Source organism: Lates calcarifer, linkage group LG16_LG22, assembly GCF_001640805.2.
Source record: "Lates calcarifer isolate ASB-BC8 linkage group LG16_LG22, TLL_Latcal_v3, whole genome shotgun sequence".
In the NCBI taxonomy this organism is placed as follows: Eukaryota; Metazoa; Chordata; class Actinopteri; family Centropomidae; genus Lates; species Lates calcarifer.
The window spans coordinates 8,365,056-8,382,882 of record NC_066848.1 but is presented as its reverse complement, the minus strand read 5'-3'; the positions used below and the strand labels follow the sequence as shown (position 1 = coordinate 8,382,882).

Genomic DNA, 17,827 nt, shown 5'->3' with positions numbered 1-17,827 from the left:
GGGTAATTTTCCTAATTAGAGTGCATCTGGAAAATGATTTGATTAGACTAATCATTAGCAGAAAGCCAGTTACATTTTTAGATCCTTAGATCACTGCCTTCTTGTGTTCTGGTGGATGTGTATGTGTGTGAAGGTGCCTTTTTGAATGCTGATTTTCAATAGGGTGAGTAGAATTGGGACACTAGGGGTAAGAAAAGAATAGTGTACTGCTGTGTATGACTGCACATGCATGCACATTAATATTGTGTTGGTGAATGCGTGCTTGAGATGGTGCGGCTCAGACACAGATGTGAACTAATTAGAGGGTTTGCAGGTGGTCGAGATGAACACCCCAAAATAGATGGATGAGGATGGAGATACTGACAGTGGGGGGTGGGGGCAGATAGAACAAGTGAAAGTGGAAATTTCTTGAGAAAAAAAAGATGTGTATAAAAAGATGAAGGAGAGGAGATGGAGATATGGTAAGGATAATGAGTTGTCACTGTAGGAGTGATGTAAAATGCATGCTTGGCTTTAATGACCACAGAAGAAAACTTGACGTGTATCCATCCCCAAAAAACATCCTCTTACACATCTGGTAACTACAGCACGGCAGCACTGATGTTAAACTTGTCTTTCACAAGGGCAGAGGAAATGCTCTTTGTGTCAATAAGGGCAGGATAATCAGCAACATGACATAATTGGCTGTGCAGGCTCTGTCACAGATGCAGTGAAGTGCTATTTTTGTTTCCCCACTCTGCACACTGCAGAGGTGTCATTGCAGAACTACCCAGATCTGTGATAAAGAACCTTGACACTAAAGGGTTGTATGATAACACAGTCAAAAATTGATTGCTTGAAGTCCCCTCCCCCCAGCGTTTCCATGCTCCTCGTTTGTCTGCACTCTTTTATTTTCAAGCTTTGACAAAGAACATGTAATTGTGGGTGTGTGTTGTGACTGAAATCAGGTACACTCACTTGTGTGTGGGTGCCCTTTTCTCTGCTGTCATTACTGTCCTTGAGATTTATGAGTTGTCTGTGTATTCCATCACCTTTTGACCTTCTGTGGTGGTAATTGGTGAAGTGTGTTGGGAGATGAAGTTGTAATATTGTTAGGAGTGGTGGGAGGTCATTTAGACTGGGCCAGAGCTGCATAATGTGGCATATCTACTCCCTGTTGTCAGACTGAGTCACTCTGTCTATTTCAGGGGTGATTAAGGACAAGCAGTCATTTACAAGAAAGCCACAACTGAATTAGTTGCCTGGAGTAAGCACTGTCTATGCCTAAATGTTGATATTTTGCATCTATTAGGAGCTACTAACAAAGTGTATATGTGAAAGGGAGAAAAAGGCGATAGTACATCCTCTTCTGCCAAAATGTCATTACTTCTGTTCTCTCTTAATGAAAAGGCTATTAATTGGAGAAGAGATAATTTGGAAAAGAAAGGAATGATGAGTCTCTCATTCTCTGTTCCTTTCTCTTCCCCGTAATTCTATACTGCCGCAAGGATTACACAGAGAGGTCTATTCTTGTATACGCGATTAAGTGTGTTTTATGTGCATGTGTGTGTGTGAGCACACACAAAGGCAGTTTCCCTGCTTTTAGCCTGATTGATGTCACCTCCCCACTGCCTGGCCGAGAAGCACTGATGTACAATATGCTGCAGTTTGCGTCTGTGCCAGAATATGTGAGTGTGTGCCAGTCTTTTGAACACACACACATGGCTTCATACACATACACTGTGTTTTGGTTAATAAAATCGTTTTGGCATGAGACCATGCTGTGCCCTAATCCATGTTAATTACATGCAGGGAAAAGTGTGTGTGCAACGCGAGTGACAGCATGCAGGGCAGGGTTGTGAATGTGTTTTTTTTTTTGTGAGCATGAGCAGTATTTGTGAGGGTGTTCTAAGCCTTGTTAATTACACAAGAAGATATGCCAGGGAGAGAGAAAAGAGGGGGTGAGATGAGCTAAGACAGTGGGTGTGGAGCTGTTTGTGGCTGTTGTTTAATGTACAGAGCCTTCTGGCATTGCTGGCACCACTGGTATGGAGATGCCTAAATGGTTGTCAATAAAGTAATGAGCTACATGCTGCGCACAGAAAATTGAGAAAATTATGTTCTTTTCAAGAGCCTTGTTGCAAAGAAATTTTACATCTTACCGCACTTTCAGAGTCTTAGCTCAAGCAACATTAATGATCCATTTGGAACGTAATGTTCATGACTCCTTCCATCAGGACACTCTGCCAAGCTCTAACTGCAACCTCTTTTATTTGTGAGTCTCTTGAGTGTTTTCAGGTAGTGGTCAGTGCTGACAATTGTGAAATTTAGTGTTGTGTGAATATTGTTAGTTAAATAGTGGGATGGTTTTTTGACAGAGAGGGAGGAAATGAGCCTTAAGCACACTGTACAACCACAGCCGAACATCAAGTTACATATGGATAATTTCAAGGTAGAGTTTCCTCTATATTCCGCTTCCTTCCTATGGGGTCGACTACAACTGAAACTCTCACTGTAAGGTATTCATCTGTAATTTTATTCACTGTGGAGGCAGGATAATAGTTTACGAAGCTCTTACTACCCCCAGAGCCTTTGTGCCGTGGTGCACCATTAGTTTACCATGCGCTTTGCAAGATTAAAAAGGAACTGGATCCAAAAAGAAGCCCATTGAGATGCAATCAAAACCAACAGTCTGCAGCAAAGGCTTGACAGTACGTCTCACAGGAATATATCACAAATACCATAACAGAGAGGGCCCGAGCATTGGGTAAGAGTCAGACTAAATCCAAGTGGAATTTTACCAAGCAACAAAGTTTGGAGGACTTATAGAGAGACTAATTAGTTTTGTAGTGAATGTGACAGTAATTGGAAAGACCATCTGTTTTAGACAAAAAATTATCATACACAGGAAACAAAGTATTTCTCTGAACTATTGCTTTTAAATGAAATGACCAGATTCTTTTACATTTTCAGGTCAACACTACAGTTTATTACCTTATGTTGTTTGTTCTCTGTCTCAATTTATCCAAATAATAATTCTTAAACGTAGTTTATGATAATGTGTTGATATTCAGGTTGGGTATTACTTTCATTTTTAGTGCAAATCTATACTGATTCCAAGTATTGGTTATCACTCCCTTAATTACCAATAATCTTATCAGCATCGGCCCTGAAAAAAACATATTGGTCAACCCCTAGTTAGCATGCTAAATAGCTAGTGCTAACCATGCTAACAAAATAGCAGTGCCCAGAGAGCACATTGAAGCTCTTGGAAAGCAACCATTATCATCACCACCACCACCCACTCTCGGCAAGAAACCAAAGAAAAGAAGTGATAGAAATAGAAGCAAAACAAGATTAAAACAAGCAAAACAAGATAAAGTTAACATTGGCGTTGCTTTCCACCACTAGAGACAGGTCTTTGCGAGTAAAGGAATTGATGCTGAACTTGCAATGTTTTCTCTAGACTGGTGAGTAAACAGCTTTTAATGCTAATGTTGGCCATTTAGCGATTGCAAAGGCTTACATATAACATCTTTAAATATAACCTCTGTCTATTGGGAAGAAAATTTTGAATCAAAGAATATCTGGGCAATAAATAGACAAGCCTAAGAATTAGATGCCTAAAGTTTAGCAATCTAGACCTAGTTCACATGTGGATAGTTTGTATGTGGATCTGCACTGTCTTCTTTATATGTGCATGTATATAAGCTTGCTTGTGCAACTGCACGCACACAATCATACACACAGAGTGCTGTCTCATGGGAGAGGAGGTCAGCTCTGTCTCCCAACTCAGGCACAGTAATCAATTACACACAATTTTCTCTGCTTTGGTACTTCACCCTCTCTTGGGTCATTGCACACACACACACACACACACACACACCCCAATCGTAGACACTTATCTCACTGCTTCTAATTCTCTACTGTCTCCAGAGAGAAAAGACAATGTGCCGGCTCTGTCTTGAGGGGTTTCTACCCCTGTCATGATTTATGTAAAGACACAGCCGAGTCAGCCTGGCTCCAACCCTCCTCAGTAGCCACCCCCACTGCAACTCCCTCGTCCACCTCTGTAATCCATCTCCAAGGGGTTTGTCTGGCACCTCGCCGTGGAAAATAACGACATTATCCCCTGTGCCCTGTCTGCACAATTACACCAGAAAAATCCAAGAGTAAGAAATGGTGTCAATATAAATGTCATGGGGATTTTGTGATATGTTTTGGTCGTGAGAGTGTGAAAGGGAGGGACAGAGTATACGGAGAAAGACAAGGAGAAAATATGCAAGTACAGATAAAGGTCAGTATCATCAATAGGACACAACCAGACAATACAGCAAAACCGAATCTGTAGCCAGAGTTTGGAGAGAGAGGAAATATCGGTGTGTAAATAATTCACCTGTGTCTCGTGGGGAGCTAATGAGGATGACAGATGAGACATGACGAGAGATCAGAGCCCCTAGTGGTGTGCACACACACATTTACACACAAAACATCAACAAACAAAGACACAAGACAGAGTATAGCAGCAGGAAAGGGGGTGGGAAACAGAAGAATGTAAAGAGAAAACGGTTCAACAAAAAGGAGGACAAAAGGATAGAGATGAATCTGTGCTTGGCTGAGACTGAATTCCTCATCTCTCCCCCTTCTTTTCTCTCTTTGCTCAGCTGTTGCCTCGCGCTCGACCCTACCTCTGAGATTACACCCGGCACACCTGTGACTTCACACCTGAAATGGTGATAAAAACCAATCAGATGTGAGAATCTTGCACCAATGGAAATGTGTCTAACTGAAGAACAAAAGACTACTGACAATGGAGCTGTATTGTGATGAACAAATTACTTCAGACTAAAGGCACTGGAACAAACACTTTTTGATTGATGGCACATATGATAGATCACGTCAGCAGCGAGCTCACTTACAAATCTTAGACCACTTCATTGCCCTTGACCAGAAGAGGGTGATAGATTTTGCAGAAGAGTGTCACTCTTCACTGGGTACAAATATCTTGGATTAAACTAAAGAAAAATCTGGCTTTTATATATGTCTACCATACATTTACAATATTCAGTGTTCTGTCGTTACATGCTGAGATTTGGTGTCAAATTCACCCAAAAAATAGCTGAGGTTGAGGGATCTGGGTCACAGTGTGTGGATGGAGGATGATATCCAACATGACACCACTTAAAGCCTCTGAGCCAGTGTAGGCGGCAACATGACTCATGCTTTTAATATGATTGGCTTCTTGAGATGATGGTTTGTGTCATGGCACCTGGAGCGCTCAGCAAACGGCATGGCTCCGGTTCACTGAGGATTTGCATGTGTGTGCGGCAGTGTCTGCGTGTGCTGTTCAAGTACGTCAAACTTGTGTGTGCAGTAGAGGTGTTGTGTGGCACTCGTGTGCGCGTTGGGACTGCATGCTGCAGTAGTGTAGGATGACATTAGACGATATCACTCATAGGAACAAGAAAAGGAAAAACACTATCTGTGCCAAATACTATTAATAGTTTCATTAGAATAACCTTCTGGCAGAAATGTGTGTATGGGCATGTGAATCAGTGTGTCCTCTTACTGCTACATTTGTATGTGGAAGTGTTTGTGTGGGAGAGGGAGAGAAATAAAGGGGGAGAGAAAGACAGAATAAAGGTGGTGGTATGAATAAATAAATGCTAGCTGTAATTTGACGTAAAATAAGAAATTCTTTCAGTGTAATCCTTTAAGTCTCTGATTGACCCCTTGTGTCGGATTAATGTTTCAATACTCAGCGTAAATATCACTGTGTGATGTGTTGTCATTTAGCAGCCTGAGCTTCTGCACTGTGTAGGGTAGTTTATCTTAAGTATGGCAGAGGTCCAGTAACTTTAGCAGTTTTACACATCGCAATGCTAGCACTAACAAGTGTGAAAGCTATGCTGTAATATGAGGAGACTGACCCCAGACAACTCTCATGGAAATGTTAGACGGCGGCAAACCAGTGATGAATAAGATGTGTTAAAATTTCACTTGGACTGTGATGCACAGTTAATTACTATAGTGATTTAGTGATTTTCAAACAGCAGAGTTAATTGAGCAGAGACCCTGACATAGTCCCTAATGTGACCCAAGTGTGGGTCAAGCTCCAACATCTCTGGCTCTCACAGTTACAATAATGTAACTTGATAGCATCTTTATGTTGGACCCACATTTGCTGGTAACTGCCCACGTCTTTCAAACTACAGGACCAGTTTGTAGTCTTTCTTATAAAAATCTGTGGTTTCCGAGCCCAAGACAAGACTTCTGGATGATGTCACTTGAGTAATTTTCTCAGACTTGGCTGCCACAAATGATATTATACAACTATTTTCATAAGCTGACTTTACAGACAGACCTTGACATTTAAAGTGGCGAAGGCCCTTAATCGAGGAAAGTTCATATATTATGACTGCCTTCCTACAGAACTATGAAACTTTATAATTCTGCATCTAAATTTAAACTTAAGTAAATTAAAGGTCCAAGCATCTGTGGGACATTCATTCTTTACTGTATTTATGTGAACAGTGGGACAGTGGAGGATGATGATCCAAGGGAGAAGCTCTGAATTGATTTAATGGAAACACATTTAGATCAAGGACACAGGAGGGAGGTAGTCAGTCATATTGAACCTGTATTTTTGACCAAATGTATGGTAAATGTGATAAACCAATCCATACAGTAACTGGCTGATGGTGCTAATTTTATCTGTGAATAACTCAGGTGGCTTACCTCAGTAAAATATCTGTGAAATGTACACCGCACTGAAAGGCATATGAACCTCACTGCCACAGATCTTGAATGTGCTCTCCCCCTTATCGTCTTTCCTCGTACAAAGTCGTAACACCCCTCCTGCCCCTCACTTGTCACTTTTGTTGGGCTCAGGGCCAAGATGCTGACCTGTGCTCTCTGTGGCATCCAGACTGCCCGCTAGCTGCTCCAGGAGACGTGCCCTTGCTGCATTTCTGCGGTGCTTCTTTCCCTCGTAGTGCTGCTGGGCCATCAGTGGATTGTTGAACCAGGCTCCGCACAGGCAACAGTATTTCCCGGCTTCTCTTCCACCGTTTCCCCCGACCACTGCCATGGGCCATGGCAGAGCAGGGGGAGGAGGGGGGCATGTAGTGGGGTCTGTGGGCAGTGGGGTCAAAGGGGAGGAATCTGGGAGGGAAGATAGGAGACAAGGAGTGAGTGGTGAAGGATTGCAGATGGAGAAAGGGAGGATCGATGAAGAGAGTGACAGAGCATATGAACATTAATTCAAATGCAAATTGGGTTCTAAGATGAAAATGACATGAAATGAAAATATTCTCATGAAATTACATTAACATGATAATACCATGCATTCATATTTGCACAGATTCGCACACACTCAGACACAGGTGAAATCTAAGATATGGGTTTCCACACACTCACAAGTGTACTCTTGAAAGCTCTAGGTTTAGATCATACTGATCGAGACAGAGAGGAAAGAGCAACAGATTGGCTGTAGGCCACATCTGTGGAACATAGATGATGGTCGGGAAGAGGCCATCAGCACTCGAGGGACCAGTCTGCGGGAGCTTGAAACTGGCTCTCTGCTTATATCTAGTGTACTTCTGAATATATCTGCTTTATCTTTTATACTTACATCCTCCTCTCCCACCCCTTTCCTCCCCTTTCATCTCTCTCCTCTCCTCTCATCTCCTCTGCGAGGGAACGAAAAATATAAATGGCAGACTTCCAGGTGACCTGCTACTCGTGACATGACACTGGTTACCATGGTGATTGCCCATTAATAGCCAACAGGCACTGACATGTCCACAGGACGTGGTTGTGGCTCATGCAGCGAAGACTGCGTATGTGCGTGTGGCTGCACGTGTGTCTGTGTGTGCATGTGGGTGTTTGGGTGGTGGACTGAATGTATAATCCACACTGGAGAAAACGTGTGAAGGCTTGCGTGTGTGTGTGTGTGTGTGTGTGTGTGTGTGTGAGTGTGTGCGTGCATGTGCATGTGCATGAATGAAGCTCCAGAATAGGCTGCTTGTGTGTGTAAGGTACAGTATGTGTACCAAAGAAATCATCTCTGCTCAAACTGTTTATTTGAACACAGGGAGGGGGTGTTAGGTCCACAGCCAAACTGTGTGAGAAAGCTTATAATGCCAGATGGCATGTCCAAATGTGCCGATTCGCATCTACAATGTGTCAATGACTTTAGAGTTATACTGACTATGACTACACAGCCATAATATTGCACGTTTAAACATTTTATATCACGAACAAAAGCCCACTCACACAAGCTTTTATGCCTAAATGAGTCATATCACTTCTTTCACAACAACCATCAGCTCACCGATAACAAATGAAAAGCATGCACAGATTGTTGACAAGTGACCCTGACTGTGAGGTGTGTTAGTTGATGTGTATCTTTTTGTGTGCATGCCTGTGTTGACTTGACTCTAGCCCTGCGAGCTGATTGGTTGCTCATACCTTGATGTGTCTTCGGGCTCTGTTCACATAGTTACTGTATCTATGGCTGTGTCTCGCTCATCTCACCAGCAACACTCACTCACATTCCCTTCGCTTGTGTTTGCGTTCGACACTCTATCATCTCACTTACAAAACTCAAACCACTGACTCTTATATTGTCATTTCTTATTTCAGCTATTAATCTCAAAGACAAAGCCTTCCTAAAATCTCTGGTGTAGCATTTTGTGTGTGGCCGGGCATGAGTGAAGCTCCTGAGCTCTGACAGCTCTGTGCAACAGCACGTGCAGAGCAGCAACAGGGACTCATCCTCGGATATATTTTTCCTCTCCACCCCTTGTTTTCCCACCCTTTCCCTTCTCCCGACTGTGATCTCTGCACATTGAAGCAGAATTAAGTGTTTTTCATGGAGTAGGGCACAGGGAGGGTGCGTGACTACGTGTGTGCAGGAGGAAGAGGAGGAGGCTGTGGTTTGGAGTATGTGGGGATGCGATGTGTGGAAGGGGAGGGAACACAGGTAGAGCTCTTCATCTCTCAAGAGCTTCTCCACCACACATGGCCCTTGCTTTTTCTCCCCTCGCTGTGTGTTTGTGTATGTGCGAGTGTATCTGTATGTATGTTAGTGTCCATGTTGCGAAATCTAGGAGCTGTTTAATTTGTGATTTTCAGGAAACATAGATGTACTAAGAAGAGGCATTTATTGAAGCTTTGTTGGAGCAGTACATATAATGCCACTCATTCTACAGGTTATCCTCTTTGCAGGGTCTACTTAAACCCATGCAGAATGCATGTAAACCTTACTCTATGCCCAAATTAGGATATTCTTCATGGGCCACATCAGCTATCCATACATGTGTGAAGATTCTATTGAGTTCCAAATCCTAAACATTCATTCACCCACATTCACCTAAATCATGTTGTATAAGGAATCTCAAGCGAGAGACTTTCCCTGAGCTGAAGGGCCTTGTGTTATGACTGCTCCCTCCCTAGGCTGGAGACTCTGTTCATGATATCTTTACGACCTTGGTTGTTATGCCAACTGCCACTGAGAATTGGGTCAGCTTGATTCTACAGCTATTCTACCTAAAGACCTAAAGAAGGAAAAATGCCTCCACTCACATGTCCTTGCCAGTGAATGTGTGCATGCATCAGTCATCCTGACCATTGTTCGTGCATGTGTGTTCCTGCGCCCGTGTGCGCACAAGCCTGTCAACTTGGCTGTGCATCTTCTGCATAGCGCTCATCTCAGAGTGATCATGAAGGCTACTTTTGACTTTAATCTCTCCTGAAACCTCCTCTTCTTCTCTCCCAGGTCACTCCTTCTCTCTTCTTGTTCTCATTCTCTTGTTTCTTTTCCTCAAGGTCCCACTGTCACAAAACCACAGAAACTGCACGGCAACAGCTATACAGAAGTGACACTTTTCCAAAGTAGGCCAAAGTTTAGGAAAAGTCACTCAGGGGCTTGATTATAACACTCCATTTTGTAGTGATTGTGCGTTTATAGCTCTGTGAATTTTCACTTTGAATCCAATTTGAATCACATTATGTAAAGCTTCCCTGGAGACGACTCACCAGCACTGACACTTAAAAAAAAACCAAAAAAAAAAAAAAAAAAAACCCACTAATCTTAAACAATCATGAGCATGAACAAAAATCAATTTGCGGATGTCTTGATTTGTTAAGGAGATTTTTTTTAATCACAAGACCTTTAAAAAATGAAAGGCTCTCTGTGCGCTTCACCTTCAAAGTTTTACTTCTTGTGCCTCTGGCATGTTAGCATTTCCACCCCCCCCAGCCCCCCAATACTTTAGGCTAGACATTTGAATCATGAAGCATGACTAAAGCTTTCCAAATCCACTTCAGATAAAAATATATGCTTTGAACTAAAAATAGTTCAGTACAGTGATACATGTTGCAAAAGTCGATGTCTGGATTACATGAGTGTGTGCAAGAAGAGGTGAGAGAGTGTTTTACGACCCAAGTTAATCATCTTGGTCTTTAGTGAGGACAGGCTCTGTGTGCAGACATCAAGATTGGAATCCAGTAGAGATATTGATCATCTAGGACTGAAAGGGTTGATCACCTAAGTACCGGCTTCTAGTCAGGAGATTAATAGATGAGATTTGTCAAGCTTTCACTTTTAAGTCTGACTTAAAGACTAACTAGCTCAAAGAATCAGTTTTACACTCTCCTCTCTTCCTCCCAAAACTCAGCTGGCACTGAGGCACTCTGACTTCTGTAGCTGCTGTGATTAGTATGAAAGCATGGTATTTCAACCACTGTAAAATACATGGCTCCAACAGTGCTTGTTTGGATGTGTGAGTCTGATCTTGTTGACAGACAGACAGTAGAAGATACCTGTGTTTGTAGGGCTGGTCATGGCTGCAGGCAGGTTTGTTGGCTCCCCCAGCACCAGACGGACTCTCTTGGCATGGGTTTTGCCCTGGTAGTGGGACTGGGCCACAATGGCGGAGGTGAAGAACATGTTACACAAGGTACAGCACTTGTTCCTGTCCACCTCTGTCTCTGCACAGTCCTAGAGGAAGGAGAGGAGAAATGATGAAATAGAGTGGTTGGGGAGGGAGGATGTTATGAGAGAAAAGTGGATCACAGTGGAGGAGAGGGTAAGGGAGGTGAAGTAGAAAAGAGATCGGTGGAGGTGAAGAAGGGAATGATGTGGAAAGAGACACAGGGTGAGGTGAGAAAAGGAGAGAAGAAAGGCAGGGGGCGAAGAGAGATGGAAAGATGCACACTTTGCACTGAACCTGCTGGGCTTTGTCTCTTTCTCATACACACTCCCTCTCACACACACACAAAAGCAAAGAGAGGGCTGATCAAATATTCATCTGTCTCTCTGGGCTGAGACTGTGGCTTGGCCCTTTCACCACTGCTGGTTCATTACTAATGATGAGGAGGAGTTGCTCCCCACGGGAGAGAGGGAGCACAAACAAAAAGACCAACCGCCTGAATGACACAAATGGACAAACGCACCCACTCACACAAGCAAATAGACAAGAACACACATGCACATACACCCACACACACACTTCAAATAATACTCCCCCCCCAGTCTCTCTAGTTTTTCTGTTGGTTTCTGCCCAGTATGAAGGAAAATAAAAAATATAGTAAACTCTGGATTTCAGGAAGACCAGTCCAGTAATTTTAAGAAATCAAAATTACCAGCAATGATTGAATGATTGCTAAACAGGCTCGAAAAGCCTCTTGGATGGAAGAACTATTTTTTCAACAAAAACAATCCAGAACAATATCAAAGAAACAAAGACACTGCAAGTATGTGTCCACATTCTTCATATTTTTAATCTAGGATTTTCATGGTTTAGACTTAGCTTAGTAGTTTCAGTTAAAGGAAAACCAAATGCCGCAGAATACAGTGTTACATTATTGTGTGCTTTCAACTTTGTGACACCCCTTTCCTGTTTCAACATAACAATGCCCTCCCTGCAAAGTAAGGTTTAGAAAGACATGCTTTTCTGCGTTCGGAGAGAAGGGTGTGATTGGCCTGCACAGAGCCATCGAACACCTTTGGGATGAACTAGGACAGACTGTGAGCCAGGCCTTGTTGCCCATCATCAGTTCCTGACTTCACAAATGCTCTTGTGGCTGCATGGGAACAAATCTCTGCAACCAGACAGCCTTGCTGGAGGAGTTGAGGCTATCATAGCAGCATATTGATGTCTGTGGTTTTGGAATGATAAACAATCACGTATGGGTGTAGTGTTTGGTATCCCACACATTTAAGTATATCAATTAAAATAGGCATAAAATAAAAAACGTGGAAAATTAAAAAACATGGATCAAATACGTTTCTTCTAAGACAATAACCAGTATTTTATGTTTTCTGTGTAACCTTTCAAAGTCTACACCCCTCCCCTTCCTCTTCTCGCTGTGCTCATTGAATCTCCACCTTCTCACTATTTGTTCATCCAGGCTTTTATTCTCTCTCTCCCCCTCTCTGTTCTGAACTCTCTCTATTTGCTTGCACATCTATCTCCTATCTCTGCCTTTCTTTCTTTTTTTTTCTTCTTTTCACACTGGTACTCTCTCTGGTCCAGGTGTCAAATCGAGTTGGAGGAGACAAACCTCAGTCTTGGCGAGAGAGCGAGCGAACAATAATAGAGAAGTGTCTGCGACACCATATCTGAGTGTGTGGGTGTGTGCTGCGTATCTATGGATGCATGTGTGTGAATGTGCGTGTCTTATGTCAGCCCCGGTTAGCATCATGGACAGTGGATGTGAGAGTTAAGGACACCTTTACCTTCCAGGCTTAGCTTTGTCTCTCAGCTGTCCCATCTCTCTCTTTCTCTTTTCTTCATCTCTCCCTTTCTCACTCACTTTGCTTCCTCTCTTGCTTCTTGCCCTCCCCTCACCCTCAGCCTTCCTCTCTCTCTCTCTCTCCCCCCTCCCTCTATCACTGCATCCTCCCTCACCCTCTGGGCACCAGTCTCAGTGACTGTGTGTGTTGTGGGATAAAATATTTATCTGTATTGGCAGGCCCTTGCCACCCCCTCTGCTCCTCTCCCTCTCCCGCCTCGCCTCCTCTCCTCCCCTATGTCTGTCCCTGCTGTGATCATGTTAAAGGCTGGCTCTGAACTGTCCAAAACCCCCCTCTCCATTTCCTTCTCCTTCTCAGTTGGTACAAACTAATTTCACTGTGCTTTATTAACGCATGAAGCATGTTGCCAAAGACAGACAAAGAAAGTATGTGCATATTTATTCATGTGTGAATATGTGAATATGTTTGTATATAAAGTAAAAACAGCTAATCTATATTTACTCCATGATCTTTATTCATGATTGCATCACAGGAGACACAGTGCCCATGAAGACAAGTTTCCTTTCCTTCCCTTTCCTCTCCTCTCGAAAAGTTTTTTCACTGCTTCATTCTATCCCTCCCTCTTGACCCCGCTCCCTCATTACCATCTCTTCTCGTTCTGTTCCATCTCCTCCCTAATGTGTACTCTCTGCTCCTCCCCTCATCTCCTTCACTACTCATCCTATTGTTCTCTCCCTCCACTTCCCTCCTCACCTCCTTTTCTCTGCTTCTTCCCTCCCATGGGCAACGCTACTGAGATCTTGTTCTGCCCAAATCTTGTTGTACCAGGAAGAGGAAAATCATCCACAGTGAGCCAGTGTCCCACAACAGAGTGTTTTCCTTGACTGAGGACAAAGTGACTGAGATGATTCTCCTTGGCAACCTGCAGTGGTCTCACCTGTCAAAACCCAATGAAAAGTAAAAGAAGCAGTCGACAGAGATGGGACTAAAACACAAAGAAGTATCTACTTGAAAGTAGAAGGCAACTCAAATCCTGTCGCTCAATGACAGATGTTACACCAGGGATTTAGTGACAGTGAAAGTTTTAAACAATCTCACAAGTGTGTGTGGGTGACTGACATATGAATAATTGTCAGCTCATTACAGATGCCACTCTACTGAACCACTTTAAACAATAAACAACATCTCTGACTCACTGTTTTCCTCCAGCATCTGTCTCCGCTCAAAGTCATCAACCTTTCTGTTTCTTCATTTTTGATTTCTAGATTTCTGCCTTCGCTCATTTCAGTCTTCCTCTCTGTATTCTGTTCCTCACTGTCTCTACCTGTCACACCTCACGCATCTGCTGGGACTGATTTCCATGCGACCTAATTGTTGTGTGTGTTTCTGTTCCGTGTTTGCGTGTGCACATGCTGCATCTATGCCTATTTATTCGCTGCCTGACAGTGATGTCTGTATCGCAGAATATTTTGTGTTTGGGTGGCTTCATCCTGCTCATGCACCTAACAATAGACTCCTAATTAGCTGTGTTTATCTCCTTCTCCTTCTGTTTTGCTTTCTCTCTGCTCCTCCTTACTTCTCCCACTGCTCTGTGTCGAGGCGCTGTGGGAAACATTGCTAAATATACACATGGAGCAGCACAAGGAAACAGACGCTCTCATTTGGAGTTTGAAGAAGCGCTGAAAGTGTAAATTGAAAGGAGCGACACTGCAAATATAGCATTACAGGAGAATAAAAGGCAAGGAAAAATTGTATTTTGTTATCTCTTGCCCTTTGCGCAGGTAGAAAACTGCACAGATAGAGAGACGGAGAGAAAGAGCAGGGTGGAAAATCGGCTAAAAAAAACGGATCAAGCCCCCTCCCCTTTCATCTGGGAGCACCTTTACGACCTACTTTCTCTCTGTTTGTTCTGTGACAAAGACTTTCACCTACACACGAACACACAAACCTCAAGGCATGGCATTTTACACTGAGTAGACGCTGGCATTTCATTTCTGCTGCTCCCATTGGACTGCACCATGTCAATCAGAACGGGAACACAGGGGGCAAAAACACTAAGATGTAGTCAAGAAAAAAGATGTACAAAACTTCCCCTGGGAGAAAAAAAAAAGATGAAAGTAGAAAAGTTTATCTCAAACTGAGTGGTGAGAATTTTATCTCTGGAGGATTGTTCATCTTACATCAATTTTCCAGCATTGTCAGATAATCAATGTCACATCTCTGTGTGAAAGGTTATGAACAAAGTGCTGGCTGTGGCGCTCACAGCACGTTACAGTATGGCAGATGAGGTGTGTGTGTGTGTGCGTGCGTGCGTACATGGTCTGTTTGTGTGTGTTCACTGCCCCATATGAGGTGAAAGCCAGGAGGGGCTGAGTCATGTCTTATTCACTTAGGGAGACAGATGGAGACGCAGGTGTGTATATTTCTACAGTATGTGTGAGTGTGTTCGTAAACCCATGTGCCTTTGACGTATTTCATGAGTGTCTGGAGTGTGGTGCACGTGTTTCGCCTTTTTACACCTTATTGTAGAGCTTGTGTTAAGAAACACAATTCAACGGGTTGAGTGAGAACCATAATAACAGGTGCCCAAGAGTCTTAGGTCATGAAATGATATCCAGTTTGTTAGTTTTATCTAAGTTTTATTAATTTGGTATATTTTTTTTGGTGGCAGTTGCTAATTTTCGTTCAGTGTGGTGCTATAAAAATGTTGCCCCCACAACTTTGGGGGTTGCTTGTGACCGACAACTCTCTGAAATTGAAAGTCTGATGTTCCCACCTGCTTCACACCATGATTTTCAAGCACTCTTTTAAAATTATTTACACAACTATTTTTGTAACTTTTGTTGTGAATAAACGAGTGCAACACTAAAAATGCCTTCCAGGAGAGACTGTCTAAAAATGTGCCCCATTTTCCCCGTGGCTTTTCACTCGAGTGAGGCTATTGGGAACAGCTGTTAACAAAGAAAAGGGCTAATGATCAAAATTTAGGCTCATATAAAAATAATGTGGGGATGGAGCCTTGAGACACTATTTGTGACTGTGAACTGCGAGGGGACAATCCCATCCATGTTCACTAGGAGTTAGTAAAACATAAAAAGATAAAGTCAAGGTATCACAAAACAACAAAGTCAACAAAGTCTATACCAAATGTCTATCAACATTTGTGGTCTACAGCAGTAACCTGGTACAGCTCTGTGCTTGTTATTAGTCTGCAAATATGACCAAAACAGATATTGCCTACCCCACTTGGTTGTTCTGGCTCCTTATATTTGAAACTGTTAATCCAGGTCTGCCTTTATGCCGTAGCCTTGCTGGATTTAATTGAGGGAAACTGAAATAACCTTAACCTCTTTCCTTTGAAGATATTTGCTTGCAGCCCCAAACATAATTTGTCAAGGTTTTAAACTTTGCATTGCTCATTCATCAACTGCAACCAAAAATCACTTACATTGGGGGTGTTTGCAAACATTTTAGTTCCTTAGTTTTTATTATGAATTTCTGCTCAGTTGAGGACAGAGGGGCATTGCCACACTGAGGTAATTGGCCCTACATTACAGCTCAAGGCTGTGGTGCTGCTTTGTTTTTGGAGGCACTCCACCTCTTTCCCTCCTTCTCTCCCCCTCTCTCTCTCTCTCTCTCTGGTAAAGCTAGATTTGTCAGTTAGTTTGACAAACTTTATTTTTCTACCAGCTGTGTCCTCAGAGTCTGTACTGTATGTATTCTGTGTGTGTGTGTGTGTGTGTGTGCGTGCGTGTGTCTGTGTAGTATGCCATGTGGGACTTTAAGGCTTGCCAGATAAATGGAGCACACAGTGTACTATAATAAAGCTCCCTCTTCACAATAGTCTGTTAGGTTCACATTTCCTTTCACACATATGCACTCACATGCACACACACAGAAAGAGACACACCAAAACAGACATAAACACACACAGATCCACAAACAAAAAAGTCAAAATGTAATCAGCAGCAAAATAGCAGTTGTGCCTCGTGTTTGAAGCCTAACAATTCACTGTGGATGCAACTGCAGCCTCAGCAATTGCTACAATTGCAGAACAGGGCCCTACAAATACAGAGACACAATGGCCCACCTACCCCCCCCCCCCACCCCACCACACACACACACACACAAACATTGGTACTGCACTGACCTCCCTAGCCACATGGGCTGCAGTAGTCAGATATAAAGCTGCTTGGCGGTGTCTGCCACCACTAAATCTTACCAGAAACACAAGCTAAATCATAACCTCTCTCGGGAGAATTATAGCACACAAGTGCACACAACAGATCAAACAAATATTCCCATGAGCACTTGGCTGTAATGAGCAAGCCTAAGAGTGGACGGGCCTAGTAAAAGATTAGACTGACGTAAGTCAACTCAGGTTTTTGTTGTCTACATACATAAAAGCATGCTGCAAATTCACACAAAATTTCAGCATGCACATAACTGTCCTTCCCAACTGTTTCACAGTTACTACAGTTTGTGATTACACTGAAGATCACTAATGCATTTTAAAAAGAAGTAACTTTGCTCATTATGCAACACAGACACACAAACACAAACACACTGAGAGCATACTGGGTTATCTGGCCTCAGTCTCTTGGAAGGCGGTCCTCCATCTTCAGGGTGAAGCATGTAGAACAGACGTACCTTATTGGCATGTTTCTTACTCTGAGAGAGAGACAGACAGAGAGAGAGAAAGAGAGTAGGAGTGTCAGCCAGTGAACTGAATTTTATTTTATCAAGTGAGCCAAGTGGAAAAAATCAATGACTGTCAGTCCACCTTGACAGCTCCCTCCATGCTTTTATCTCTGTTTCAGCTGATGATTGTAGCAGACATTTTGCTCCCGTCTAGGTGGCTAATGGCCTGGGCCATCGTCAGCTTTCTGGGAGCCCTGAGTAAGATGTTGGATAGGGGAAGTAGTGGGGGGGTTGAGGACTTTTAAGTTCCCCTTTGTGCACTGGCACGGTAAACTGCTAAAGGAAGTCAGCGTGCAGTTTGGGTGGCTCAAATTACAGTAAAACCGAAATGATAATATCCTGGCTTCTTAAAAATAAAAACAAAGAAACGGTTCATGGAACCAA

The 17,827-nt window shown here is 43.0% G+C and overlaps 1 protein-coding gene across 3 annotated transcripts in view; it reads right to left on the bottom strand.

Moving 5' to 3' along the window:
* zgc:171482 (zinc finger protein) overlaps positions 1–17,827 on the bottom strand; it is a 46,431-nt gene that overhangs the window by 12,289 nt on the left and 16,315 nt on the right. For all 3 annotated transcript variants that reach the window (XM_018678078.2, XM_018678069.2, XM_018678090.2), the window contains 3 exons: positions 17,321–17,413; positions 10,807–10,984; positions 6,886–7,143 (listed from right to left, as the gene is read on the bottom strand). In XM_018678078.2, coding sequence (XP_018533594.1) covers positions 6,886–7,143; positions 10,807–10,984; positions 17,321–17,413 — 529 coding nt within the window. The remainder of the gene's footprint in view (positions 1–6,885; positions 7,144–10,806; positions 10,985–17,320; positions 17,414–17,827) is intronic.